Below are 24,094 nucleotides of genomic sequence, written 5' to 3' on the forward strand. Positions count from 1 at the left end.
TTTAGACGAAACGAGCCTTATGCCACATAAGTCTTGGCAAAGTGATGGTTCGGCCAAAAAAGTTTAGACCATACGAGTTATGCGAAATGAGTTTTGGTCAATAAAGATTATGCCAGATGAGCGGAACCCGACCTATACATATAATACCTTTAAAGCTACTATATAGGTATCTCGAGCATGGGTTGTGCTAGCGATGGGATGCGGAGAGCTGTCGGTCTAGATTTCTACGTCGAATTAGCTGCTATATTAAATTAGGTCCATCGCATAGGCTATTTTATTTTAGGTTTACATGTATTTGCTATCAAAGCTGCAGCTATAGGTAGTAGGTATAGGTATGTTGTACTCAGGGATATTTAGTACAAATCGGTTCAGTGTTTTTGAGTTTATCCTTAACAATCAAAAATGCAAACATAAGTACTTACTTACAAATGTAATCTTTATTAGTAACACTTATTAATAAATAAGTATGGATTCATATATTATGTACTTAATCCTTTCGGTTTTAATTTAACTTATGTATAAATTTGGGTTTCAAACGTTAGAACTTTTACCTACGCATCAGTTTCCCATAGCGTAACACCATCAATGGAATGGCGAGAAAAACAACCTATGGGATGAACAGAGATAGCTTGCGCAGATATATGCGAAGTCTAGTGAGTGTAAGGGAGACAGGGTGATGGTTAGGAAAGGTTCAATGCTCGACTCTTGCGCAGTTTGTTGAACCTTAATCACAGCTATAGAAAATGGTGAGGGTGGTCAAGACAACCATTTCCTATTTTTCCGTACAATTCGCAAACCGGAAGTGATAATAAGCCAAATTATACTTATATGTATAAGATGTTTACCATTGACAGTTAATAGTTAACAACGCAATAATACCTACCTATAGATGATTTCTTTGTTAATAGATAAACATAATTATATACCCCGTACCAGCTGTTCAACGACAGTTGATTCGCACTAGTAGCTCTGTTGGACGATGATTGCCTTAAATTCACCTTTATCATTCATTCACTGATACATGTTTTGCTGAAAAGTTTAGCCGAACAGATTTATATTATTCCGTGAACCAATTTAACAAACCGTACTGTCGGAGAAGCATTATTTTATGTTATGTTTTAAACACTTTGATGATACCACAGAATAATAACTATATAGTCACTAGGTACTAATACTTGAATTTAAAATATATTTGCAATGGTTGAGTTTTGTATTAGGTATGCATTATTGAGTTCAATCGACTGCCACTGAAATGCCTTTTACAACCCAATCAAAGGAATACATCTACTAAGTAATGACCCTGCAGATATATTTATTAATTCAATTTAATGGCCACTTTTTACGTAGTGTAAAATCTTTTTTTAGTTTGTTCTTATATTTTACACGGCTCGCTGCTTACCTGTGCCAGTTAGAAACATCATGTTCATGTATAAGCAAGCCGAAGGATAATGAGAAACATTCAAAACTCGGCTGATATGGTGTCAATGTCAAGATTGAAATTAGCATAGCATCAATAATGCAAACTTGTAAGGCATTAGCTTAGGCTACTGTGCTCTTTCTTGTATGGATGGCAACCGTTTCAAATTTGACTGTGCTCTCTTGCTTGGCACTATTGTTCTTTACTTACTTATTTATACTTAAAATTGATTAAATAACCCGAAATCACCCTTATATTAACACCCTGTATTGTATAATGCCTCTTAAACATTGATCAATTCGCTTGGATGTCTCAAAACTAAAACTGCGACATATAAATTAAATACAAACTCAACTAAAATGTATTCACAGCCGTTGTTTTTTTATATGGATTGAGTTACCAACGGTAAATTATTCACTTATAAAATATCACATTGCATATTTTTTTATAACACCATCATCATCATACAAATAATATTGCAACTAAGAAAAAATAAGCTCACCTATTATATACAATACCATATGTTTTTTTATTTCAAATATTTTAAAAAAGAAAGTGAGTGAGCGCGTTGATGTCTTTTTAATGAAAAAGTTGGGCGTAAGACGAGTTGAGTACTGCGAAGATTCCTAAATATTAAGTTTTTAAAACCGCCTGTACATATGCCGCGAAAAAATTGAATAAGGATATAGTTGTAGATATTTCATACTGTAAATTAGGATATGCTAAACTTAAAAGTAGTTATTCGAAAGGCAGCAATTAGAATTAAGTAACTACACCAAATAATTACCTACTTTGATGAATAACGGCGTATTTTACTGTGATGTTGTAATTATAACAAAACAACTACCAACTAAGTTTTTTTTGTTTTATAAATTATAATGAAAGATGAAGAAAATTATCCCATTCGTAATTAGGTATCACATGTAATCAATGCCTTTATAATGAAGCCTTTAATACTGAATCATACATTTCCTAATTCTAGGGTTTAGGGTTTAGTTTACTACGCCACTCTTGATTTCAGTTAGTAGGTACAGCAAGTCTAGTACAGGATTGACAGTTTGTCGAAAGTATAAAAGTTTACGTTTTCTCGCATACAAAGTGGCGCCTCAAGCGGAAACTATTATGAAACTTTTGACAGATAATGTATGCGGATGACAGAAGAAAACATAAACTTTTTTCGTTTTCATAAATTGCACAACCCGTACTAGAGGGTCAGGATGTGTAGTGCTATTGTAAAGTCAAAGATAGTTTCATGGTTGTTTCAGATCTCTGCAATGTGGGCGGAAATACAATCTGAAGTTCATTAATAAACTTGGACGTAGCATGCACCCTCCTCCCAAAACTATAGAACAAAGCAATATCCGGCCAGCCTGCACATGGATAGGCAAATTTTACGCACAATATATCTACCTGAATTGTTTCCTATTTATTTACTTTCAGTCATTGAATAAATTATTTTGTAATAGGTACTAACTAACATCCTACTTTTATTGTACATATTGATTATTTCTGAAAAGGTTTCTACAGTGATTTCATACTCAGTAGTATATTCAGCGATTACAGCAGCTACCTGAAAATCTGTTTATTCATTTAATACCCCGCTCAGCGCTTCTTACTACTAACAAAATTACTGTAACACTTGAACAATAAACTATATGTTTTTCTTTCACAATTTTTCATTTTCCTTTTCCTGCTAGCGTAGCACGGGGAGCAAGACGCACACGTCATGATGTGACAAGAAGTGCAGCGATTACAATATTTTCGAACCTCCGTTTACGTTGCGTATCGTCAACTGTCACTGTAAACATGTAAGGCAAATTTGCTAGTTCCAAAAGTGGCGCTGTTTTTTTTCTATATGTATGTTTGGGTAGTATCGAAAATAGTATCGAATTGCCACATTAGCCCGTGATAGGGCCTAAGGACGCGGGTTTTGAATGAGCGCGATGCAAAAACTATATCACTTCTTGACGTGCGCGTCTTGCGCCCCATGCTAGACCTCCTGTTCATTGCGACATAATTAATAAGTTGTCAATGTGGTGTTACAGAGCAGAGCTACCAGGCGGCGGATAGCGCCAGCGGGGCGGCGGGCAAGGCGGCGTCGCCGTGCCGCGTGTGCGGCGACAAGGCCTCCGGGTATCACTACGGAGTCACCTCCTGTGAGGGGTGTAAGGTATGAACTGCAAACTTACCTACTTTACTTAAGACTTGTTCTTTCTTCTTCTTCTTCTTAGGCATTTTCAATCTCAAACTGTGAGAGGTGCAAGGTATGAAGTAGTACTTTACTTACTTGTTTCTTCTTCTTCTTAGCCATTTTCAACCTCAAACTGTGAAGGGTGCAAGGTACGAAGTACATGCTTTACTTACCTCTTTCTTCTTCTTAGTCAGTTTCAACCTCAAAGGTAAAGCTTTCTTCTGTTTATGTCACTCATCATATTATTTGCTATTATAATATAATTATTAAGCACTTTTTACGTAGCCCTTATACAATGTCCCACTGCTGGGCAAAGGTTGTGCTAATGAGCTACCCACGGCAATGACAGGAGGAACTTTTTCATTGCTCGTGAATATATTATGTAAATGTGACGTAGGAGACAATGTATAGGTGTATAGGAGTATAGTGTATGGGTGTTGTACACGTAAACCACCACGTAAAGCTAAAGACGCGTTCATACGGCCTCGGTAGATACGTGGGATATTCCCCAAAATCACAATACGTCATGAAGAATATAATTATATGAATACAATTAAAAATAGTTAAGTCTTGTCGTGTGTTTTTATGTCTGAAAAAAAAAACACGGATCAGCCAAATAACCCGTGTGAACGCACCCTATGCCAAAAAATGGGAAGCTCATTCTGAAGAACTTTAGCTCTGTGACTTTGGGAAGATTACGAATGGAATCAATACTTATCAATACTTACTAAAAATAATCACGTGACGAAAAAGTTTAATTTGGAAAGTATTTTTTTCTTTCTTACAATAATTAGATAGCTTAACACAAGTCCCAGTATTTTTGCTTTGTTGAGCTTAATATGCTTATGTATATTATATGAAAATTTAAAGATTTCACAGCGCTACTAGCGCCACGAAAGACAGTAGAACTACTGAAATAATACGTATTGAAATAGTGGTATTAATTCAGCTCTTACTCACTAGAGGTCTCTCAGAGCATGGAATCGCGCGCAGCGCCAAAGGCAAATAAATATACTTACTAACTTTATAGGTAGCTACTAAATGAACTATGATAATAAATGTTCCACTACCGCCAATAAAAAAAAAACTTCTGTTTACCCGCGTTTCTTCCATAAAGTGCCAAGACCATAGATCTACTGCCAAGAACTCTTTGTCATGCAATTACATTTTTTTGAACCTATCTCCTTATAAGATACTTACTACGTACCTATATACAAATAATAATACAATAGTAGTGGAAGCCATCGTAGATAGGAAGGTACGTAGTTGAAATAACGTGGGAATAAAAGCATTTGCCGCTCAGTTTCTGCAGGACTTTTAGATTTCCTGAGAGAAATTCTGAATCCTTAACCGTAAAATTGTCACTCTAAATTTGAAACAGTTAGGTGCAAAATAGAAGAGAAGATTCAAGGCGACTATCCGGGAACTACGGACATGTACAGGGTGTCCCACGGCGATGCCACATGTATGGGAAGTGCTTAAATATTGAAAATAGGTAATTTTACTGAAAGAAGACATTAGTTTATCAAAAATCAAACTGCATTCTAAGAACTTGACATAATCGCGTAGCAAGCAGCCAAAAATCTAACCCCGTCATGTGACAATCGATGTGAAGTGAGACACCCTGTATTTTCAACATGAATTTTCAGGTTCAAATTATTTGTGACTTTTAACTCTGTAGCTGATCTTCAGCTAAGCTTGTCTTCGCAATCTATTTAACGCCGAGTTGCACCAACGAACATATTTATTTAAAATAAGGTCAATTTAGTTCTAAATTTTTTCACGTTCAAATTGAGGTATTTTATGAGTGTTTATCCTGTGAGTCAATATGCCTACTTAGGCCTGCGTCAACCAATTATTTGCCTTACTTATAGGACAATTAACTTATCTAGGTAGTAGCTAGGTTTGTTGCAAAACCAAATCCTCTTAGATAATATAATTACAAACAATTTTAAAGATTTGTTTTAAGCCAAGAAGAATGAGACCTAGGTCTTCGAATGTACCTAGGTGGCTGTGATTATCTGATTGTGTCGTATCCGCAGCCGGTACGCACTTCTCTACTGCTGCAATTGTCGCATTTGTCGCACGACCCGACTATCTAGGCTAGGGATTAATCTATTGCACTCAAATGAACTGGACTTAAAATGCGATTCCATCTCGACTTCATCTCCCGCTAAGTAGGTACTACCTCATTGACATCTTAGGTATAATAAAGTTGTAACAGTTTCTAGAAACACTCATTGCACAAGACTTCTGCAGTCCTGCTCCAGTTCCTGGAATAGAAATAGATGCTACAGGATTATGTAAAATTTACATAAGTAAAAGATTGAGCTGATAAGGGCCCGTCGGAACCAGGCTAGGGCTTATCTGAAAATCTAGGTACGCATTCATGCTGCAGAGCCATCTTTAATCGCGAAGCCGCAACTCCAGTAGTGTGCGCCCGCGCCGAGCGCGTCGACTGATAGGTCCGCCGCGGCACAACTGTGCAGTTCCTTTATTTGTTATTGCAATTCCTCGGTGTGATAGCCGGTAAGTCGACTTTAAAATATTTATTTGCATCCTAGTTTTGTGTCACTCGCATTCCCAAGGCGCGACCGCGGTACGATTGGATTGTTTTTGCTCCAAGAAAAAAGTAAACTTATTTCACGGGACGGTATCTAGCGGCGGTGGCTCCTGAAATAAACCGCGAAAAACCTGAAACGAAACAGTCAGTTGGAAATTGTGTTTGACGTGCCCTATTTCGCGACTAGCTCTCTCTTGATAGCAGTGAGCAATTGAAGTCAATCCAATAAATTGGTTCCGAGTAAGCGAGTTGTATGCGGCGGCCTTTGTGGTGCATCGCAGCATCAGCCGCACTCCTGGCCCCCATTCCGCTAGCCAGCAGCGCCGCGTTACCATTACACCATCTCGATATTCAAAGATAGAACAAAATATACCCTGGAGCCATGATAAACAGGAAGTAACAGGGATATTATTGACCATTCACCATTAGGTACTCCGATCCTACAGTACAAAGTACAAACCCTAGACCTCTAAAGACAGGAGCTATGTTGTCAGCACTCAACACTGTATAATATTGTTAGTTGCTCATTTCTGAGTTTAATAATAGCATGTTTTTGCATATTTGATATATAATAATACAGGTAGTTGCAAAAGTTGTTTAATAAGCCGAAAGGGGAACTTTTATTCCACGACTTTTATCGACGAAAAAAAACTTTAGTTTGCCCTATTTTTTGTTGCATTGTTACAGATATTATACTATTTAAAATCCACTGTAACACGTGACCCTAATTCATTCATAATAATTCCCATTCAGGTATCAAAGGGTGAAAGACCCTAAATAAAAATAACCCCAATTTAAAAAAAAAAATATTGAATTTAGAATTAAATCAAAATATTTACATTTTTAATTGGTAAGTTATATTCTGATGATCTGTTAAATGTACTTACTTGAATATTGCAGACGGCGACATTAACCTATCCTTTTCCGAGTAGGAGTAATTTTGTGCTATTGTCACTGGAACAGTTTCATTGCTCGTGAGTGCAGTAACTGTCACATCTGTCGAAGAACCGATAACCGATTGGGTAAACGTATTCAGAAGTGGAGGCCGCGACTAGGCAAACGTAGTGTATGGGACGCCCTCCGGCTAGATGGGGTGCGAAAAGCTATAGATCGCATCCAATGGCGTGCTATGGGAGAGGCCTACGTCCAGCAGTAGACTGATGATGATGATGTAGTAACAGTGACCTGTATGCAGTCATTGAACGTTGCATTTAGCCTTTGATTGTTTAGCAGAGAAGGCCCTGTGGTGGCGGTGTGTCGGACGGCATGTGATTGTCTCTTCCCCTCATGCACGCGGCCCGGAAGCCCTGGAGTTAGGACTCCGGCCAGTGCATCGCGGGTCGCACGCACAAATGTTCTGTTGAACCCAATACTCGATATTCAATCATTTATTTCATACTTTCATCAAGTTTTACAGGTGTTTAATACGTTAAATTAGCGACTTTATGGACCCTGTCGGGCACAGCAAATCAAAACGAAATAAAATAAAACCCAAACGGAACAAAGGAAATTTTAATTGTGATCTTGTTTAGTTAATCTAAGCCAACAATAACAATTAATAATTTATTGTAACGATAAATTGATTCGATTTTTTAAGCTGAAGTTTAAAGAGATTCTCGAGTGAGTTTCTTTTGCCATTTCTTCTCCTCAGTGACCGGGACTTTGTGAAATGGCGATAGCTTGATATATTACCAATCGACCAATAATTGCGATTGTTGTTGCGATTTACTATATTAAACCTCGTTATACTAAATACATTTTTGAGCACTTATTTGCCACGGCCAGATACGGCTAAGGTACAATAACATAACATACCACATTTTCTTAAAAATAAATAATGTGGGTAGTTGCGCTTTTAGCGTTCGGCTGCGTTTGTTAACTATAGTATAGGAATATTCCAAAGATGTGGATGTACCTATTGTATGTTGCTGAAGTTTCGTTGAAAATAATAAGTACGAAGCACGCGTACCTACGTAGATCTTTTTAGAAAATAGTTTTGAAGAGGTGAACCATGGGAATAAAATATGAAATGCATATTATTCGTATTTCCATGAGTGAAATGCGTTGTTCCCATTACTTTGATACATGGTACATAACATAACATACATGCATGCTGACCCATTTCTCTAATACAGTACCTACATCATTATATTGTAACATATTATACACAGTCGATATTTGGCAACATTTTCAGTCATTTATTAGCTTACAGATTAAACCCACCAATGTTGGAAACAAACAGTTCGATGTCGGTTATTAAAGTCCATAAATGCAAAACATTAGGGTGCATACATGGGGATTAACTAAAATATTAGTAAGTAGGATTAACACAATCATAATTATTAGGTAGATTTATCAGAAATATAATTTCACGTAAAGTATATTATTTAGTTTGTAAGTACCCAGGTATACTAATAATAATTCCTATATAAGGTTATTCCTCAATTTTTAGTACACTTCATCCTATTTGGTCATAAATATTATTGCTATTTTGGCACCTATACAAACGTATATATATAAGCTTTCCAACCTATGTTCATGTGTGTGTACAAATAAAGAATATTCTATGTTTCTAATATAGTGCAATTAAATGGGTGAATATGCAAAGGATTAAAGTACGGTAGATGATACGATAAACTGTAGCCTACATTTTTTTTGTGTTTGATATAGATATAGCTTATAAATGGGAGAATTATTTACATTACAAGTGGTGGTTTTACAGCAAACAAGTAATTTTGTATGTTCTAGATTTATGTTTGTGAGAATATACTCGTATTTGCTTGTATGTAAATAGTCAAATAACGTTGAAATTTTTATATACTTACTTAAACTATAATATAGTCTATTTGTCTATCTACCAACACATACTCGCGTACATAAATAAAACTAGCATTGGTGGTTAGGTAGTACATGCACATTCTATTACCTAGATACAGATAGATACAGCAAAACTTATGAAACCGTCTGTTTAAAAACAAAAACAAATGCAAATAGAAAGCTTTTTACAAAAACATTTTATTTTTTAATTAGTTTCCCCTCAAGCAAACTAAACAGTGACCATTTCCTCGTCGGAATAAAACAACAGAGCGGGATAATATAGGATAAACTACCTCCTAATGGATCTATTTTATTGTTGTTTCGACTGTTTGTTTTATATTTTTTCACGGAAAGTGCATGTTAAATTGTATCGTGTTTCTAAGTATTTACATCTGTAGGCAGTTAGTAAATAAATGTACCTAAATATATAGAAATAAACACATAATTGGACAAATCAATATAATTCTATTGTAGGGTAAGTGTAAATTTTTAACGAGTGTTAAGGCAAGCGGTGCACTGGCCCGGCAGTAATGAATCCACATGTTTCTAGTTTCTAGTTTTGGAAATAATTATTTGGCGGTCCGCTCGGTCGATGGCGAACGCAGCAGAAATTAATTAAGTTCACTAATTATTCATGCACCGTGTTACTGAAGCTGCAATATATTTGTAACATTTGTTATTTTCAACTTTTTAATGACGTACATTGCAGTGATATCGTATGTCCGGCATAGGTATAATTTTTACCAGCACAGTAAAATATTTAGTTTATGTCAAGCATTTTGCTACTACAACAGTAGCGTTTCGTTTCAAATTACAGGAAATTGCTGTTTATTTTTTTATAATTATTACTAACACTTATAGCTCTTATATATCTAACTATTTACTCCGTATAATGAGAATGAATGCTTACAGTGAATTTAAAATATTCTCGATACAAGCCAGTAGGTACCTACTTACTACATGTTCATTAACTACCTATGGAATATTTTATATACGCCTACACGATCACGAGAAATACCCTCATAGGTATATACCTCCATAGGTACCTAGTAACTAACAACAGACACTGATATTTGGTTCGACAGGGTAAATTCAAACGTGTTTGTTGTTAAATGATGTCTATAGTAATACTAGTTAAATACTTACCTAGATGATAATTATTAAGTACCTAATCATTTGATATCTTACTTAAAGTAATTTTAATATGCCTAAACGATTTTGTTACACAACTTTTTTTTACTAAACCTGCTAAGGAAAGCCGCGCACCGAGCGAAACGCGGGAAACACCATAGCCTAAGGATTAGTTACTTACAACAATACATAGACTCCGTCTATTTTTAAAACATATCTCAGCGAACCACCCTTAATTAGTAACATGATACTTTTTTTCTAAGTTACATTAGTTAAAAAGTGTTGAGTTAATTCGCGATGGTATTGTGAGGCTGTCCGGAGGGCATTAGGCGGGCGGGCGGGGCGCGGCGGTGTGCGGGCGCCCTTACGCCCACGGGCCCGCTGCACTCTGCTCCTCACTCAGTCGAGTCAGTTGCTTCCCGTCCTCCGCCTCGCATCAGCGCTCAGGTAACACCTCTCCCTGCATTTATTCAAATATTCGACTTCATCGTCACTTCTCTAATAATTTATTTTAAAGTTCAGTGTTGACATCGGTTGATTTTAACAATTACTCGCCGCTTTTTAAAGACTTTTTCCAAGTTTAACTTTTAATGTGCGTCGTGGTTTTAATAATCGGTTGGAGTAAACAAGTTGCTCGGTGCGTAACTTTATCGAAACTTGAGGGTAGTTACACTTTTTTTTAACCACATGCTTTTTAGGTAAGTAAGTTTTTGCGTATTTAGATTTTTGCGTACTTACATTGATTTTTGCGCAGGTACATTGATTGCCTATAATTTGTTTTAATTTTATACCGTGCAATCGTTGTAGTAAGTGGACACCTCGCCGGCACTCGATGAGAATCGAACGTGGGACCGCTCACGTGCGTTAGCCTTAGGTTTGCTGCTGCAGCACCTTCAGTATTGGGAAATTCGTCGGTTCGGCGGTCGTCTTGCATTGCATTTCTACCTAGCCCCTTTTATTATATCACTGTTTTCTGCAATTTAGCTGAAGAACTGTGACAAATATTTTGAGGTTAGTTTTCGGAAGTTTTAGTTTTTTTATTTTATTGTTTATTGTTCATTTATTTATAATATACCTATAAGTACGCGTGGTATGAAGTGTGGTTATCCAGCAGTGGGAATTTATCTATGATGAATGAAAGGGCCATTCCCCTTTTCTAGCTACGTAACTTGGAGTGTCTCTGGCATGTTTTAAGTAACTCATTTGTTTCAGGGATTCTTCAGGCGTAGTATTCAGAAGCAGATTGAGTACCGCTGCTTGCGAGACGGCAAGTGTCTCGTGATCCGACTGAATCGCAACCGGTGCCAATACTGCCGGTTTAAAAAGTGCCTGGCAGTTGGCATGAGCAGAGATTGTGAGTACATCTTTAATTATTAGCATTATTTTTTTCGCTTCTTTGTCGGGGATTAGCTGGAAAAAAATATTTTGTATGTACTCTTTGGGGATTAATGGGGTAGGTGGTTAGCGTTGTTACAAGTGTGCCTACCTAGTCATAGTCACATTTATAACACATCTCCAAGAATATTGTATTTTTATCATATTAAAAACATTGATTTAGTTTCGATAATTTTAACAAAATGATCATCAACACTAACTTACATAATTCGGTATGTAACTGGCTAAGTGATCATGTCACATGCAATCCTCCATTTTTAAGTAGGTTAAAAAGTCAACATCTATGCCTTCCGGCCAACTTATTTAAAACATCGGCAGCTCCCGAGTGTGGCTTCTGTAACGCACAAAAGATTTTGGGAGGAAAAACATTTTGAAGTTCAGGCACGGGAATAGCCCTGCAATGTTGAAACTGGAAACTTTGTCATTGTTTTACGAATCAAAACCGAGTTTCAGTGAAAAGGCCGAGTGACCCGAAAACTAAATAAACACATAGGTATGAACGGTCTTGCGTAAACGGTACACGAAAGAAGAGTTTAGTACGACTGAAAGTAGAAAAAATATTTAAAAAGACGAGTCGTGAAGGGGTAGTAGATATTTATGCAGTTATTTCTACTTTTAATATAATATGGCTTTTTATAGGTTAAAGCTTCTTATTTTGATCAATTTATTTCGTGCCCACCTCCACATATTTATTTATTTTTATGTAGTTTGTCACCGTCCCGTGCTTTGCAGAGTTGATAGAACTTTTCAGTCAAAGAAACTATCCAGCTGACAGCGGCTCACATTTATTAAAATTGTATTGTATACATGGTGTTGCAATTTATTATTATAATTTTTTTGTGAATTTCCGAAAGTCGTAGGACAAAAGTTGTTGAGAATGACCCCCTGAGTCGCCACCCCCTTTGGCTTTTTGCATCATTCTGTATTATTGGTGTGACAGGGTTATTGGTGAGTAGACCTGATCCTTTCAGGAGGTGATAGAGGAAGGCATTTCGATTAAACCCTATAATGCATTATCCAAAACTTAACCATTTCTAAAATATTTAATATTAAAGTTTTTTTTTTAATTTTTGCCTAAATTTTGTGTTTAAAACCAAAAATTTAAAAAAACTAGCCGTATTTAAAAAAAAAACCTCTTAATAAACTAATTAAAATAATCAAATATGCATTATTAGACTTAGATTAGACACAATACCTCAAAATAGATAAACATTTTTAAAAAATATTTAAAACCTAAAAACAAATTCTTAAGTGAAAATTAATAAAATGTCATATGACAATTTTTGGGGAACTTCAGCTTAAAAACATTGTAAACTCATATGATTTCAAATAAGATATTTAAATATCAAATCGATTTAGGTATCACCAAGATATGGCCAAAACAACCCTATTGGAAATTGCACTCATTTGTGTATATTCAGTTTTCGGGTCGCCTCTTTTTTAGTGGGTTTGCATTAGTAACCTCTTAATAAACTAATTAAAATAATCAAATATGCATTATTAGACTTAGATTTGACACAATACCTCAAAATAGATAAACAGGTTTAAAAAATATTTAAAACGTAAAGACAAATAAGTTAAAATTGAAAATAAGTTACAAAAATGTCATATGACAATTTTTGGGGAACTTCAGCTTAAAAACATTGTAAACTCATATGATTTCAAATAAGATATTTAAATATCAAATCGATTTAGGTATCACCAAGATATGGCCAAAACAACCCTATCGGAAGTTGCACTGCTTTGCAAAAAAGAGGCGACCCGAAAACTGAATATACAATTCAGTTTTCGGGTCGCCTCTTTTTTAGTTTTTTGTGTATTTTTTCCCCGCAATACAGCCCGATTTAACAGTTTCAGACTGTTTTTGTTGGTTTTTTTTATGTCCCGTGTTTATGTGAATAAGCCCGTGTCGCGAAAATCTCTTGCCCGAAGTTCTCGCTGAAGTGATGAGAAATGCCATAAAACGAGCCCGTATGGCAATCAATTGTGACGGCGCCCATTTGGCCGATATCATCTTCTCCATTTTACCAATACAATTGTAAAGGTTCAAATAAATATAATAAAAAAACAGAATAAAAGTTTTTTTAATTATTTTGGTTCACCTTGTACGTCATGGTCAATTCTGCAATTTTAAATGTAAGTTTGTAATCACAATATTCACTATTACTCGTAAACTTGTAATGTCTACTTACCTGAGATAGTTTTCCTTTTAATTTCGTCATATGTACTACATCTGTGATTTTGTAATATTTTTGGACCAACCATTTAGCCAGCAGAGGGGGGGACACTTGAATCTATCAAAAATTAGCACTGTGAAAATATTTCGTAAATCAATCACTGAATCAGAAATGGTTTGAGCATACCTACGATATTTTTGAAACACCTATTTATCGAAACAGCGGGAAAAAAATAATCCCCCTTTACTTGTAATTTTTTTAAATATTTTATTTTACTAATTTGTCGGGGCCGTAAACTTTTATATATATGAGAAATATCAGCTTGATATCTTTACACGTTTCTGAGAAAAAGGGTGGTGACAGACAGACAGACGGACAACAAAGTGACCCTATAAAAGTTCCCTTTTTCCTTTTGGCGTACGGAACCCTAAAAATTTAGTAAGTAGGTACTTGTAGGATTTCTCGTTATAAAACTCACTAGGCTACACCACTTCAAAAATCCGTTATCAATTCCGATGGAAAACAGTCGGTGTCGAATACATTAGTTAGACTCGGCAGCACCTATCGCACCTACGACGGGTATCACCAATAAAAGAAAAACGACAAACTATTTCCCCTTGGGGGTGAATCCTATTGGGTTTTTTTCTTATTTGAATTTCAACTGACCTGATTGGTTAACTTGGCCTAGATTGCACGATTTTTTAATTCATAGATCGTTCATTACATTTACATTCTTTCAAGCCTTACGTGTTCTGTTGCAACTTGTTTTTTTGACTATATCAAATTGTTTTTTTAAAAACCACACAAATTCAATAACGTCGCGCAAATGTTAAAAATACGTGTTGAAAATCCGGGCCACAAATTCCATTCAAAATTTAACCCTCGTCGTGTAATCGGATCATAGACAACATCGAGGCTGAACCCGGGTTTTTTTACAGCCGTGCGGTACGGAAGAGTCCCCAAACGCGTTCGAGAACCCCGTGAGGAAGCAGTAGCGGCGCCGGCGAGCAGCACGAGTCTTAGCAGCGTGAGCAGCGCAAGCAGCATGAGCAGCGGCATGGAGGCGCAGCCCGAGGCTGTCCGTGAGGGCGTGGCCAGGGAGATCGCCGTGGACGTGGTGGCCGCCCATCGCGCCCACAACTCGTACACCGATGAGCTGAAGTGTACCCTGACTCGCCACGACGTGGTCGTCCAGCCCGAGGGCGACGTCGACCGCGCCAATGAAGGTAAACTTGATGTTCACTTGTTAAATTTACTAGGTACCATCGTAGTGACGGCGAAGGAGTGAGGTGCTAAGTAGGTAATCTATCTATTCACTTGTTAAAGTCACTAGGTACCATCGACATGACGGCAGAGGTGTGGTGTGAAGTGGGTTCAGATCACAACGAAGGTAGGTTTTACTGTTTCAAATGTATACAGGGTATCCCACGGCTCAAAAGGTATTCGATTAATATAGTAAAATATATTTGTTTTTGTGCATTTCCAGTTAGCCGCGAAATCAGGTAAACTTATGTAAATTGCTTTTTAAATAAAATATTTAAAGTCTCTTTTCAGTAAAATCTATTATCAGTATTTAATTTAGGTACAGTTTCCCCTTCATGTGGTATTGCCGTGGGACACCCTGTATCTGTATCTGTTGTAGAGTCGCACGGAAGGTGATATTGGGAGAAGACTAATATTATTATGTCCAAGAATAAATTGTGTAAAATCTCGTGGTAAGCAATCACCATATTGGCTAGTGATAACCACTATGTGTTGTATAAATTACTTAACTTCCTTGTTACTGTCCTTTTCAACTTGCATAGTAACATTTAGTAACACGAGTATCTAGTAAAAGCGGAGGACGTCATGGTGTTTCTTCCACGTTCCAAAGATAATTTCATGGAATCTTTCCTCTATTGACGTCATTTATATAGTGGGTCATACCTACATTATGTTGCAACATCGAAGTTCAAGTTCATGTTTTTCGCTTCAGCACTTATTGTTCGGTATTAAAAATGTGATGATTGCACTGATTAGTTATTATATTTTACTAAGTTTGTATGATTTTATTACTAACTTGTAGGCAGATAGGTATTTACATCTGCCTGTTTCACGGGAATCGGAAACTTTTAGATACAGCAGTAACTAAAGCCGTTTGTATAAAATATTGTTGTTAACATAAGTCCAAAGTGCAGTTAAATGAAAAACTAATTATAATCTTCCTGTTCCTTTTCAATTAATTAATTGTCAGTCACAGTCAAAGGATTCGTTTGCTCCAACACGCTTTATAAAGATTTTCCCGGGAATTAAGTTGGGGGCGGACTTTACTGTCGTTGTGAGTTCGTGAAGAACAAGAACTCTGAAATATTGTCATTTGTCGCTCAAAAGAGCTTCATAGACGTGAAACTTCCCAAAAATTTATAAAACGTATATAACCTCAGCGCAATGCTATTTTTCGGTTAGTTTCAAGTTAAGCAGTACTTGAGTATGTAATGCAGCGCTGTAATTGGCTGAATCATCTTGGGAACTTAAGTTCCTGCTAAGGTAGTAGACTTAACTGAGAAACTGACAAAAATCGTATTAGGTAGGTACCTTCTACGTATTACATAGGGATGTATAATACCTAGATAATCATAATAACATAATGATAGGTATAAGATTCTAGGTTTTACATATAGGTACTACTCAGCAATTTTGTCTAATTATTGCAAAAGTGTTCAATGACGTAGGTACTTGATATATTTTAATAAATAATCATAAATGTGTCAAAGCGTGACGATGGATATAATTTAATTCGAAAATCTGCTTCATTAGCTCATATTTGTGGATTGTGGTAAAAATTTTGAATGTAACGTACATCGATCCGTCCTGCTTATATGGAAATGCATAACTATGTATGTACTGGTATGTTTTGTAAATACATAACAGAACCTCAAACATTAGCTGAACCGCAATTCATATAAAATAGGGTCCATCCGTAAAATAATTATAATTTAGTAATGCTTAGTAAAAAAAAATATCTAGCATTCTTTTTTCTTCATATTCTAGGGTCTAGAATCTAGACCAGTCCCAACTCTAATGAAATCGAGGAAAGCTTTCCCCTATATATTATTTAGTTCCTAATTTTGATGTATTTTAACTTATAAACTTGTTGATCCATATACCGAACAATAAATAACATTTAAAAGTTGCATTTACCTAAGTTAGGTTAGTTATTGTCTAAATTAACACTTATTAAGTACGGAACCCGTTCATTATTATTCGGTTGGGTAGGTACCTAAAACTTTTTCGCTAGTTTCATATTTTCTGGTACCAGACTAATATGTACCTTCATATAAAACTTTTTAACGTTAAAAAGTTGCGGATGAACTAAAAGCTCAGCTTTGTAAAGTTTACTGTGTTAAATATTTCCTCACATTTTTATAACGTTTATATTTTTCTACGTAAACTATGCAAGCTCAAAGCACATGGCTGAAATAGTCTAGGTGCACCTAGGAATTCCGTCGGTATTTTGTTTATAGACTAACCCCCTTATTCATAGAGAAGTTACAGAACGTTTTAACTAATAAACTGTTTTGTCCCTCTCCGACAAAGAACAATTTGTTCTTTGACAGAAAGGGACAAAACAGTATATTAGTTAAAACGTCTTGTAACTTTTCTATGAATAAGGGGGTTAGTATTTGCCTAGTACCCTACATAATATACATATTATTATATTCATTTTACAATTATTTTGTTTAAATTGTTTTAAAATAAACCGATCATTAAATAATTTGAAGTATACCTAATAGGAAGTAGGTATCTTATTAATTTTATACATTGTTAAAATCCAAATAAATTATATTTCATACAAACTAATATCACACTCACTAAATTATGAATTTCCACAGATAACTTAACCTTTGCATAGAGGGTTAGCCTCACTATAGTACAAATCAATATGCTCATTAATATGAGATTGCTCATTGTACGTATTTGCGTCAGACACATCAAGATATTTTGGGAATGCATTTTCCACCCCGTCAAATCGAATAATTTACTTAGTTATGCTTACCTACGTAAACTAAAGTTACTATTTTAATATTTTACAAGTGTTATTAATATTAATATGTGTACTTGTTAAACTCATTACAAGCACAAATATCCACTTTTTAAAGTTACACTTACGTAATTGAAACTCAGCCAATGAAAACACTGCGTTCTAGACTCAAATTCCGCTTAACTTGCAGTTATCTGACAGATAATATACGTTAAAGCCTGATTCACACACTTTTTAGTGTTTATATACTTAGGTGTGTTCTAGTAGACGAAAATTCTTGGCTTGCTGTATCATACACACCCGGAAATTTAAGTCTATACTCATCAGTCGTACTTATAGAAAAATGTGGACTCGGGTGTGCTAAAATGTGTGTTTGTGAGTCAACAAGGAGTCAAGCCAACTGGTACCGTATGGTAGGAAACAGTCTTAGCTGCCTCTGTTTTGGTTGCGACGATTACCCAGAGGTCCCGCTAACACGTAATTATAACATTAACCATACTATTTATTCATACTTATTGGAATAGTACACTTGCATTAGAATCTGCTTATTAGACTGATCTCAATAAAGTCCTTCGTGGTCAAAGTTTTGGTAGAACACTGTATATTATAGGAGAAGTCTTTACTTTATTACTAGGTATTAGCACTGTTGTGACTACATCTGATTTATCAATTATCATTGACCTTATCTAATTTGTCATCCCGACCTTCATCGAGGCAATGGACCGACAGACAGTCGCGACGAGTGGGCCGTAGGTGTATAACACCTCCGTTACGTCTGCAGCCAGTCTGCCCGTCTCCAGCCATCGAACTTTGTTTACACATTATCTCGAGTATCTAGCCTATTGTTTTCGTTAAACACCTCATTATTTTTATTTGGCGCTTTGGGGGAAGCTCCCACGTGGTCGCTATGGCAACCGGACACCTGATCTGAGAGCCACTTGATATTTGTAAGCGGGGCTAATTAGGTAGGGCTAGAGGCCAGGGAAAACTAAGTAATTTGGAGATAAGTATAAAAAAAATCGCCGGAGGTTGACTGGATTAGTAATTTAATTATTTTAGCAATCAGTAGTAGTAGTAATCCGTATAGATACGCCGAAGGATGATACAGTTTTAATATTTTTTTCGTGCGTTTATTTTAGAATCAGATTTTTTTTCAGCAGTTGTATTAACTTTTTAGTTTTTTTCAGTACATTTTTAAATCATTGGTTTTTTTTGTTTAACTATTCTTTAATGAAATATACTTACATAGTCAGGATAATTACACTATTCACGATATGAACAAAAGGGTAAAATACAAAATTACCACGGAAAAGTTTGAAATTCTTTAAAACTATTTTAAATACCTTATTCATGGCAACGGACGTGGTGTAATTAGGTCCTACATCCAAGAGGAAACCTTTTAAGGCGAAGCGAGCCCAGGAAGCGCCACTTTGTCAACTTTTTAACTTCAGTTATAATTTTAATACGTTGTTTTTATGAAAGGAGTATTTTGAAACACTAAAAGGGAATGAATGGGATAATATTATCACGTCATTGAGAACCAAATATAGTTATGAATAAGACCCTACTTATAACCATTTACACAAGATAAAATACTTATAATAATACCCACCCTTGTCTGCCCAGGCGAGGAGGCGGCGAGTTCCAGCACGGACGCGCCCAAGACGAAGTCTCTGCTGTGGGCGGCCATGGCGGTGCGCATGACGCCGGCGATCCAGCAGGTGGTGGAGTTCGCCAAGAAGCTGCCCGGCTTCTATCTGCTGCCTCAAGATGACCAGCTCATTCTGATTAAGGTAAGCTACAATTATAGCAGCTACAAGTTGCCTAATATGCTGGACAACTCATTAAGGTGAGGAAGCTTCAGTTATAGCATAGAGGCGCGGCGGTGGCTACAAGTTCTCTACTATCCTGGACACAGGCTTTTCTCAAGGAACGCGACAATACTGTATTACTTGTACTTATTTAATTGCTACCGGGTGGTTGGTCTATCTGGCTAGAATCTACTTATGCTTTTTCGCGGTGATGGCCACCACTTCGGATCTGGTCTTGACCGCCTTCGGAGATATGGTGCCTAAGTTGGTAAGGTTCTATGACGAATTAAATAAGATTAGAATGACGAATTAAAATTTGTTAATTATCTAGTTACCTCATTTCTGATGCGATTCTTCAGTAGTAACCCTGTTGCTGTGCTTTACATGTTACACCTTTCTGTTAGATCTCCTGCAATTTCATCCTTATCTTTGTCTGTTACCCTTATTGTTGAGTTATACATATGTATTACTTTTAAAGCTGCTGTATAATTAAAGCTTGGCTAATGTCTTGGTGAAGCGGCTTACTGCCAGCCATTGCGAAAATCAAACCCTTGCGACGCAAATCTATTTTTAAGTTGACCCCTGCTACGCGTTCTTTATGTTAATATTAGCGAATGTATTCATCTTCAGCCTACCTGCCTATTTCAGAACATCACTAGATGCATATCGGCTAACCTGAAAGACTAACTCAACTCGCTGTTGAATAGTTATTTAAGTAGGTGAGCTTCGCATATCCTTATTGTATTTAAGTATTATCTGATCGAGTGTATTGTGCCCAAGCATACAATACAATATTGCATAATCTTTCGTTCCTTTTAGTAATGTAGATGATTTCTTACGGAATAGGCAGAGGTTAACTTACGCACAGTTTGATGCCTCCAACTACCATCCTTTTAATTTTATTGCGTTATTATGTATTTTTTGTATCTATTGTCTCCCAAGATCTTATCCACCTTCTCTGATGTACTTAAATGGAAAAATGCGTCCGAGAAGTTACGATAAGCTGATGTTTCCTAAACTACCCTACCGAGCTCACTCGCTGCAACTGTTAAACGGGTCAATCAAGCAATTAATTATTTCTACTTACTGCGTTCTAATCGATACCTACATGATAATACCATAAACACGTAAATCCTATGCTTAGAAAGTCCTAAGCAATAGTCGATCCTGGTCGAACTTAGAATTCTCTTTGTAAGCTTGCATTCAGTATTTGAAACAGCACTTTGTAAATTACAGGAAAAGCTAGTTACATTAACAGTACAGAACTTTACAGGCTAGCTTAGGAAGTTTATGTTTGGGGTTTATGGGGCTTTCCTACCTTTCAACTAATTATCTACAATGTTATTAGGTATTAGTTATCGTAATTATATTGAACAAAGAAATCTACAAAATGATATATATCGACCGAACGGCCATAAGTACCTACTTAGCTAAATAGCGAAAATATCGAAAGATAAGTACATGCCTACCTATTAAAATACGTGTAAAACATCGTAAACAAGTGACATGCACTTGTTTACGATGCTTGGAAATCTGGTTTAGCAACTTTGTAAATAAATAAATAGAGGTAGTTTTCAGTATTTTGCGAGTGTGTATGTCGGGTATTTCGTAAATATGCAGTGATCGGTAGTCAATGTGATTTTAGCGGCGCGTCGTCACACGGTCGTGATTAAATATTCCCTTTAACCTCTCACATCGTGTCACATAGTTGCACATAAAGCCCTCTTTTCAGCTGCTATAAAATAATTGCAAATATTTTCCGAGCTCCAATAGGACAGCATCGGAAATACATATTATATTCACTTTGTATTCAGAAGCACCGTGCATAATAAAATAAAATGTGTAGGTAGTTGAGTAATTTTAACCTAAGTACGTACACGTGGTTCGAGGCTCTTTTTCATTTTATAATTAGAACCTATTAATAGAAGCTTCTACTTTAAGACACTATACATATTTAATTATGTTCTGTAGGCTGCTGCAATACTTACCATGTTACCTATGTATATTCTATGGTGCGAAACCAAGTTTGCTCCTAACGAGAGAGGTTATAATGACGCTCGTGTAAGCCTTCAGGTAGCTACGGGCTGGGCGGGCGGAGCGCCGGGCGGCGGCGGCGGGCGGCGGCGGCGGGCGGCGCGTAGGTGTTGCGAGTCTACAAAGTCAGTGCATCTTAAGGCGAAGATCTTACGATGCATTCATTTAATATTATTGAAATATTAACGTAATGTTTTATTATTTCTTGAGATGTAGGTTAGTACTTTCAGTTTAACGCAGCGCTACCTTAATGTATCTACCTTTTTAATATAGCTACATTTTAATTTGGTGTTAATAAAAGAAGGTAAATTTTAACTCAGCAAAAAATAATAGTTTTAATCGATTACTTATCCAAGTTAATCGGGTGGTAGAAAAAACAAGAGCTTCAAATTTAACATTATTAAGACACGCGTGTACTTGTATTTAGTTATTTGCATAAATTCACTGAGCATATTATTAACATGAGCATTTAATATTTTCTCAAGCCATTAATCACATGCGTAAAACTTAGTACGTAGCTTTAAGTTTACACGAGCCACTAGAAATGCAAATGGAAAAGGATTATCAATTTTCTAGCTTTACAATAAAATGAATAGGTTTATCTTTGCAACAATGTTATCCGAGTTTTCCCGGTAACAGATAAATTGAATATGTATAATAAAGCAATATAAAATAAGGTAGTTACTGCGGTGGCACGTGCATGCATGTGAAGGCTGTCTTCTTATTCTTACAGGATGGACTGAAAGTGTTTTCATGTCCACCATTTTTAGCCGAATATAATTTTAACTGAGTACCTACAGTGATTGCAGTATGATGTACAGTCAGCTGCATAAGTAGCAGTACACTTTTTTACCTTTCAAACTCACAAACTGCCTATTAAAACATTAACAGTTTGTTACTTAGCTAGTGTGACAAGGAACAAAAGTGTATAACTACCTACTTATGCACCTGACCGTACTTTTTGAAAAGTAGTATTATGCCACCTATAATATGTATTGTGCAGCTTTACCTATATGTAAGCTATGAAACAGTATGGACGATCGGTATCAAAGCGGATGTAAAAGCTCGAACGTTTAATAAATATTTACATTGCAAACTGCGCTAGGTAGGTAATCAAATAGAGAAATTTCAGTCATATTTTAGTTCATATTTTAGTCGGAAACTACGCATCGTTTACCTGGTAGTTGGGTTAATTTAACTACCTAAGTATTGGTTACCCTAGGTTGGCAATAAAGGTTGAAACTGAACGAATTTTGTCAAAAATACTGAACCTACAGAATTTACGCGAACCACGATTAAAAATGTTTCTCATACCAGAGTAAGGGTGCATTTCCACCAGACATGTGCTATGCTTTGCTGCGATGAATTGAAATAATTTCGTTTCCACCAGGGCTACGTGAGCAGAGCTATGTGCACCCCATGTGATGAATGTGCTTGGTAGATATCAAATGCATCCATAGCAACGTAGCATAGCACACCTCTGGTGGAAAGACGCCCTAAATCCAGGGTATTTTATAGTGAAATACTGTTCATCGTAGTAGGATGCTCTCCGGCTAGCTATGGTGACGACTTGCGAAAGGATTGGATTTGGATTGAATGATTGGATGCGGAAAGCTATAGATCGGCATTGCAGCTACGTCTAGCAGTGGACTGCTACAGGCTTATGATGATGATGACTGTTCAGGTTTGCCGTCCAATCACAGAACCCTCTAGCTTGGCTGTTGTTGTCCGCAGCTGGGTTTCTTCGAGCAGTGGACTGCTATATCGGCTGATGTTGGTTACCTTTCAGTTTTGTAGTCAAATCACAATGATCGTCTAGACTCTAGAGCTATATAGTTTGTTGTTTGTCCGCAGCTGGGTTTCTTCGAGGTGTGGGTGACCCGCGCCGCGCGCTTCGCCTCGGCCAACCAGCTGGTCTTCGACGACGGCTCCGTGTTCTACCAGTACCAGCTGGAGACTGCTTATGGTGATGTGAGTATACTATACTATAGAATAAACTTTATTTGCACACGTAATGATGACAATTAATGGTTTAAGTAGTTATTGTTTATTAGGAACTTCCTATGTGCTTTTCAAAGTCCTATTTTCACGATGAAAGCAGTACGCTCTGGCTTAGTAACAGTTCGGCTGCTACTCGTAATGTGTACGTAGACTCGTGGTCCAAGCGCTCTTGTATTACAGGACCAATCAGCGAATTGCCAATGTGCCAACGAAATTTCTTCATCAATGTGACTTCGCAACCCTGCCATTACGTACTTTCCAACCCACTCATGACTCACCTTCGTATCTCCCCCAGGCCGGCCTAGCCGCCGCGCAGATCGCGTACATGCGTACAGTGAACAACCTGCAGCTCACGGAGGACGAGGTCGGTCTGCTCTGCGGCGCCCTGCTGCTGAGCCCCTCCCGCGTCGGGCTCACCGACATGCAGCGCATGGACATGCTGCATGACATCATGCTCGATGCGCTCAAGTACTGCGTAAGTATTTTTCATGATAGTTGGTACATTGAGCATTGAAAGAGTTCCACCTATGTCATTT

General features: G+C 36.7%; 1 protein-coding gene across 1 annotated transcript in view; it reads left to right on the top strand.

The window, feature by feature from the left end:
- The window catches only part of LOC105389672 (ecdysone-induced protein 78C), a 45,075-nt gene that overhangs the window by 18,306 nt on the left and 2,675 nt on the right, over window positions 1-24,094 (top strand). The window contains exons 3-8 of the mRNA XM_011560829.3: window positions 3,463-3,587; window positions 11,332-11,473; window positions 14,630-14,917; window positions 19,339-19,505; window positions 23,412-23,528; window positions 23,854-24,033. Of these exons, the coding sequence (XP_011559131.3) occupies window positions 3,463-3,587; window positions 11,332-11,473; window positions 14,630-14,917; window positions 19,339-19,505; window positions 23,412-23,528; window positions 23,854-24,033 (1,019 nt within the window). The remainder of the gene's footprint in view (window positions 1-3,462; window positions 3,588-11,331; window positions 11,474-14,629; window positions 14,918-19,338; window positions 19,506-23,411; window positions 23,529-23,853; window positions 24,034-24,094) is intronic.

Source organism: Plutella xylostella, chromosome Z (genome assembly GCF_932276165.1).
Source record: "Plutella xylostella chromosome Z, ilPluXylo3.1, whole genome shotgun sequence".
Lineage (NCBI taxonomy): Eukaryota > Metazoa > Arthropoda > Insecta > Lepidoptera > Plutellidae > Plutella > Plutella xylostella.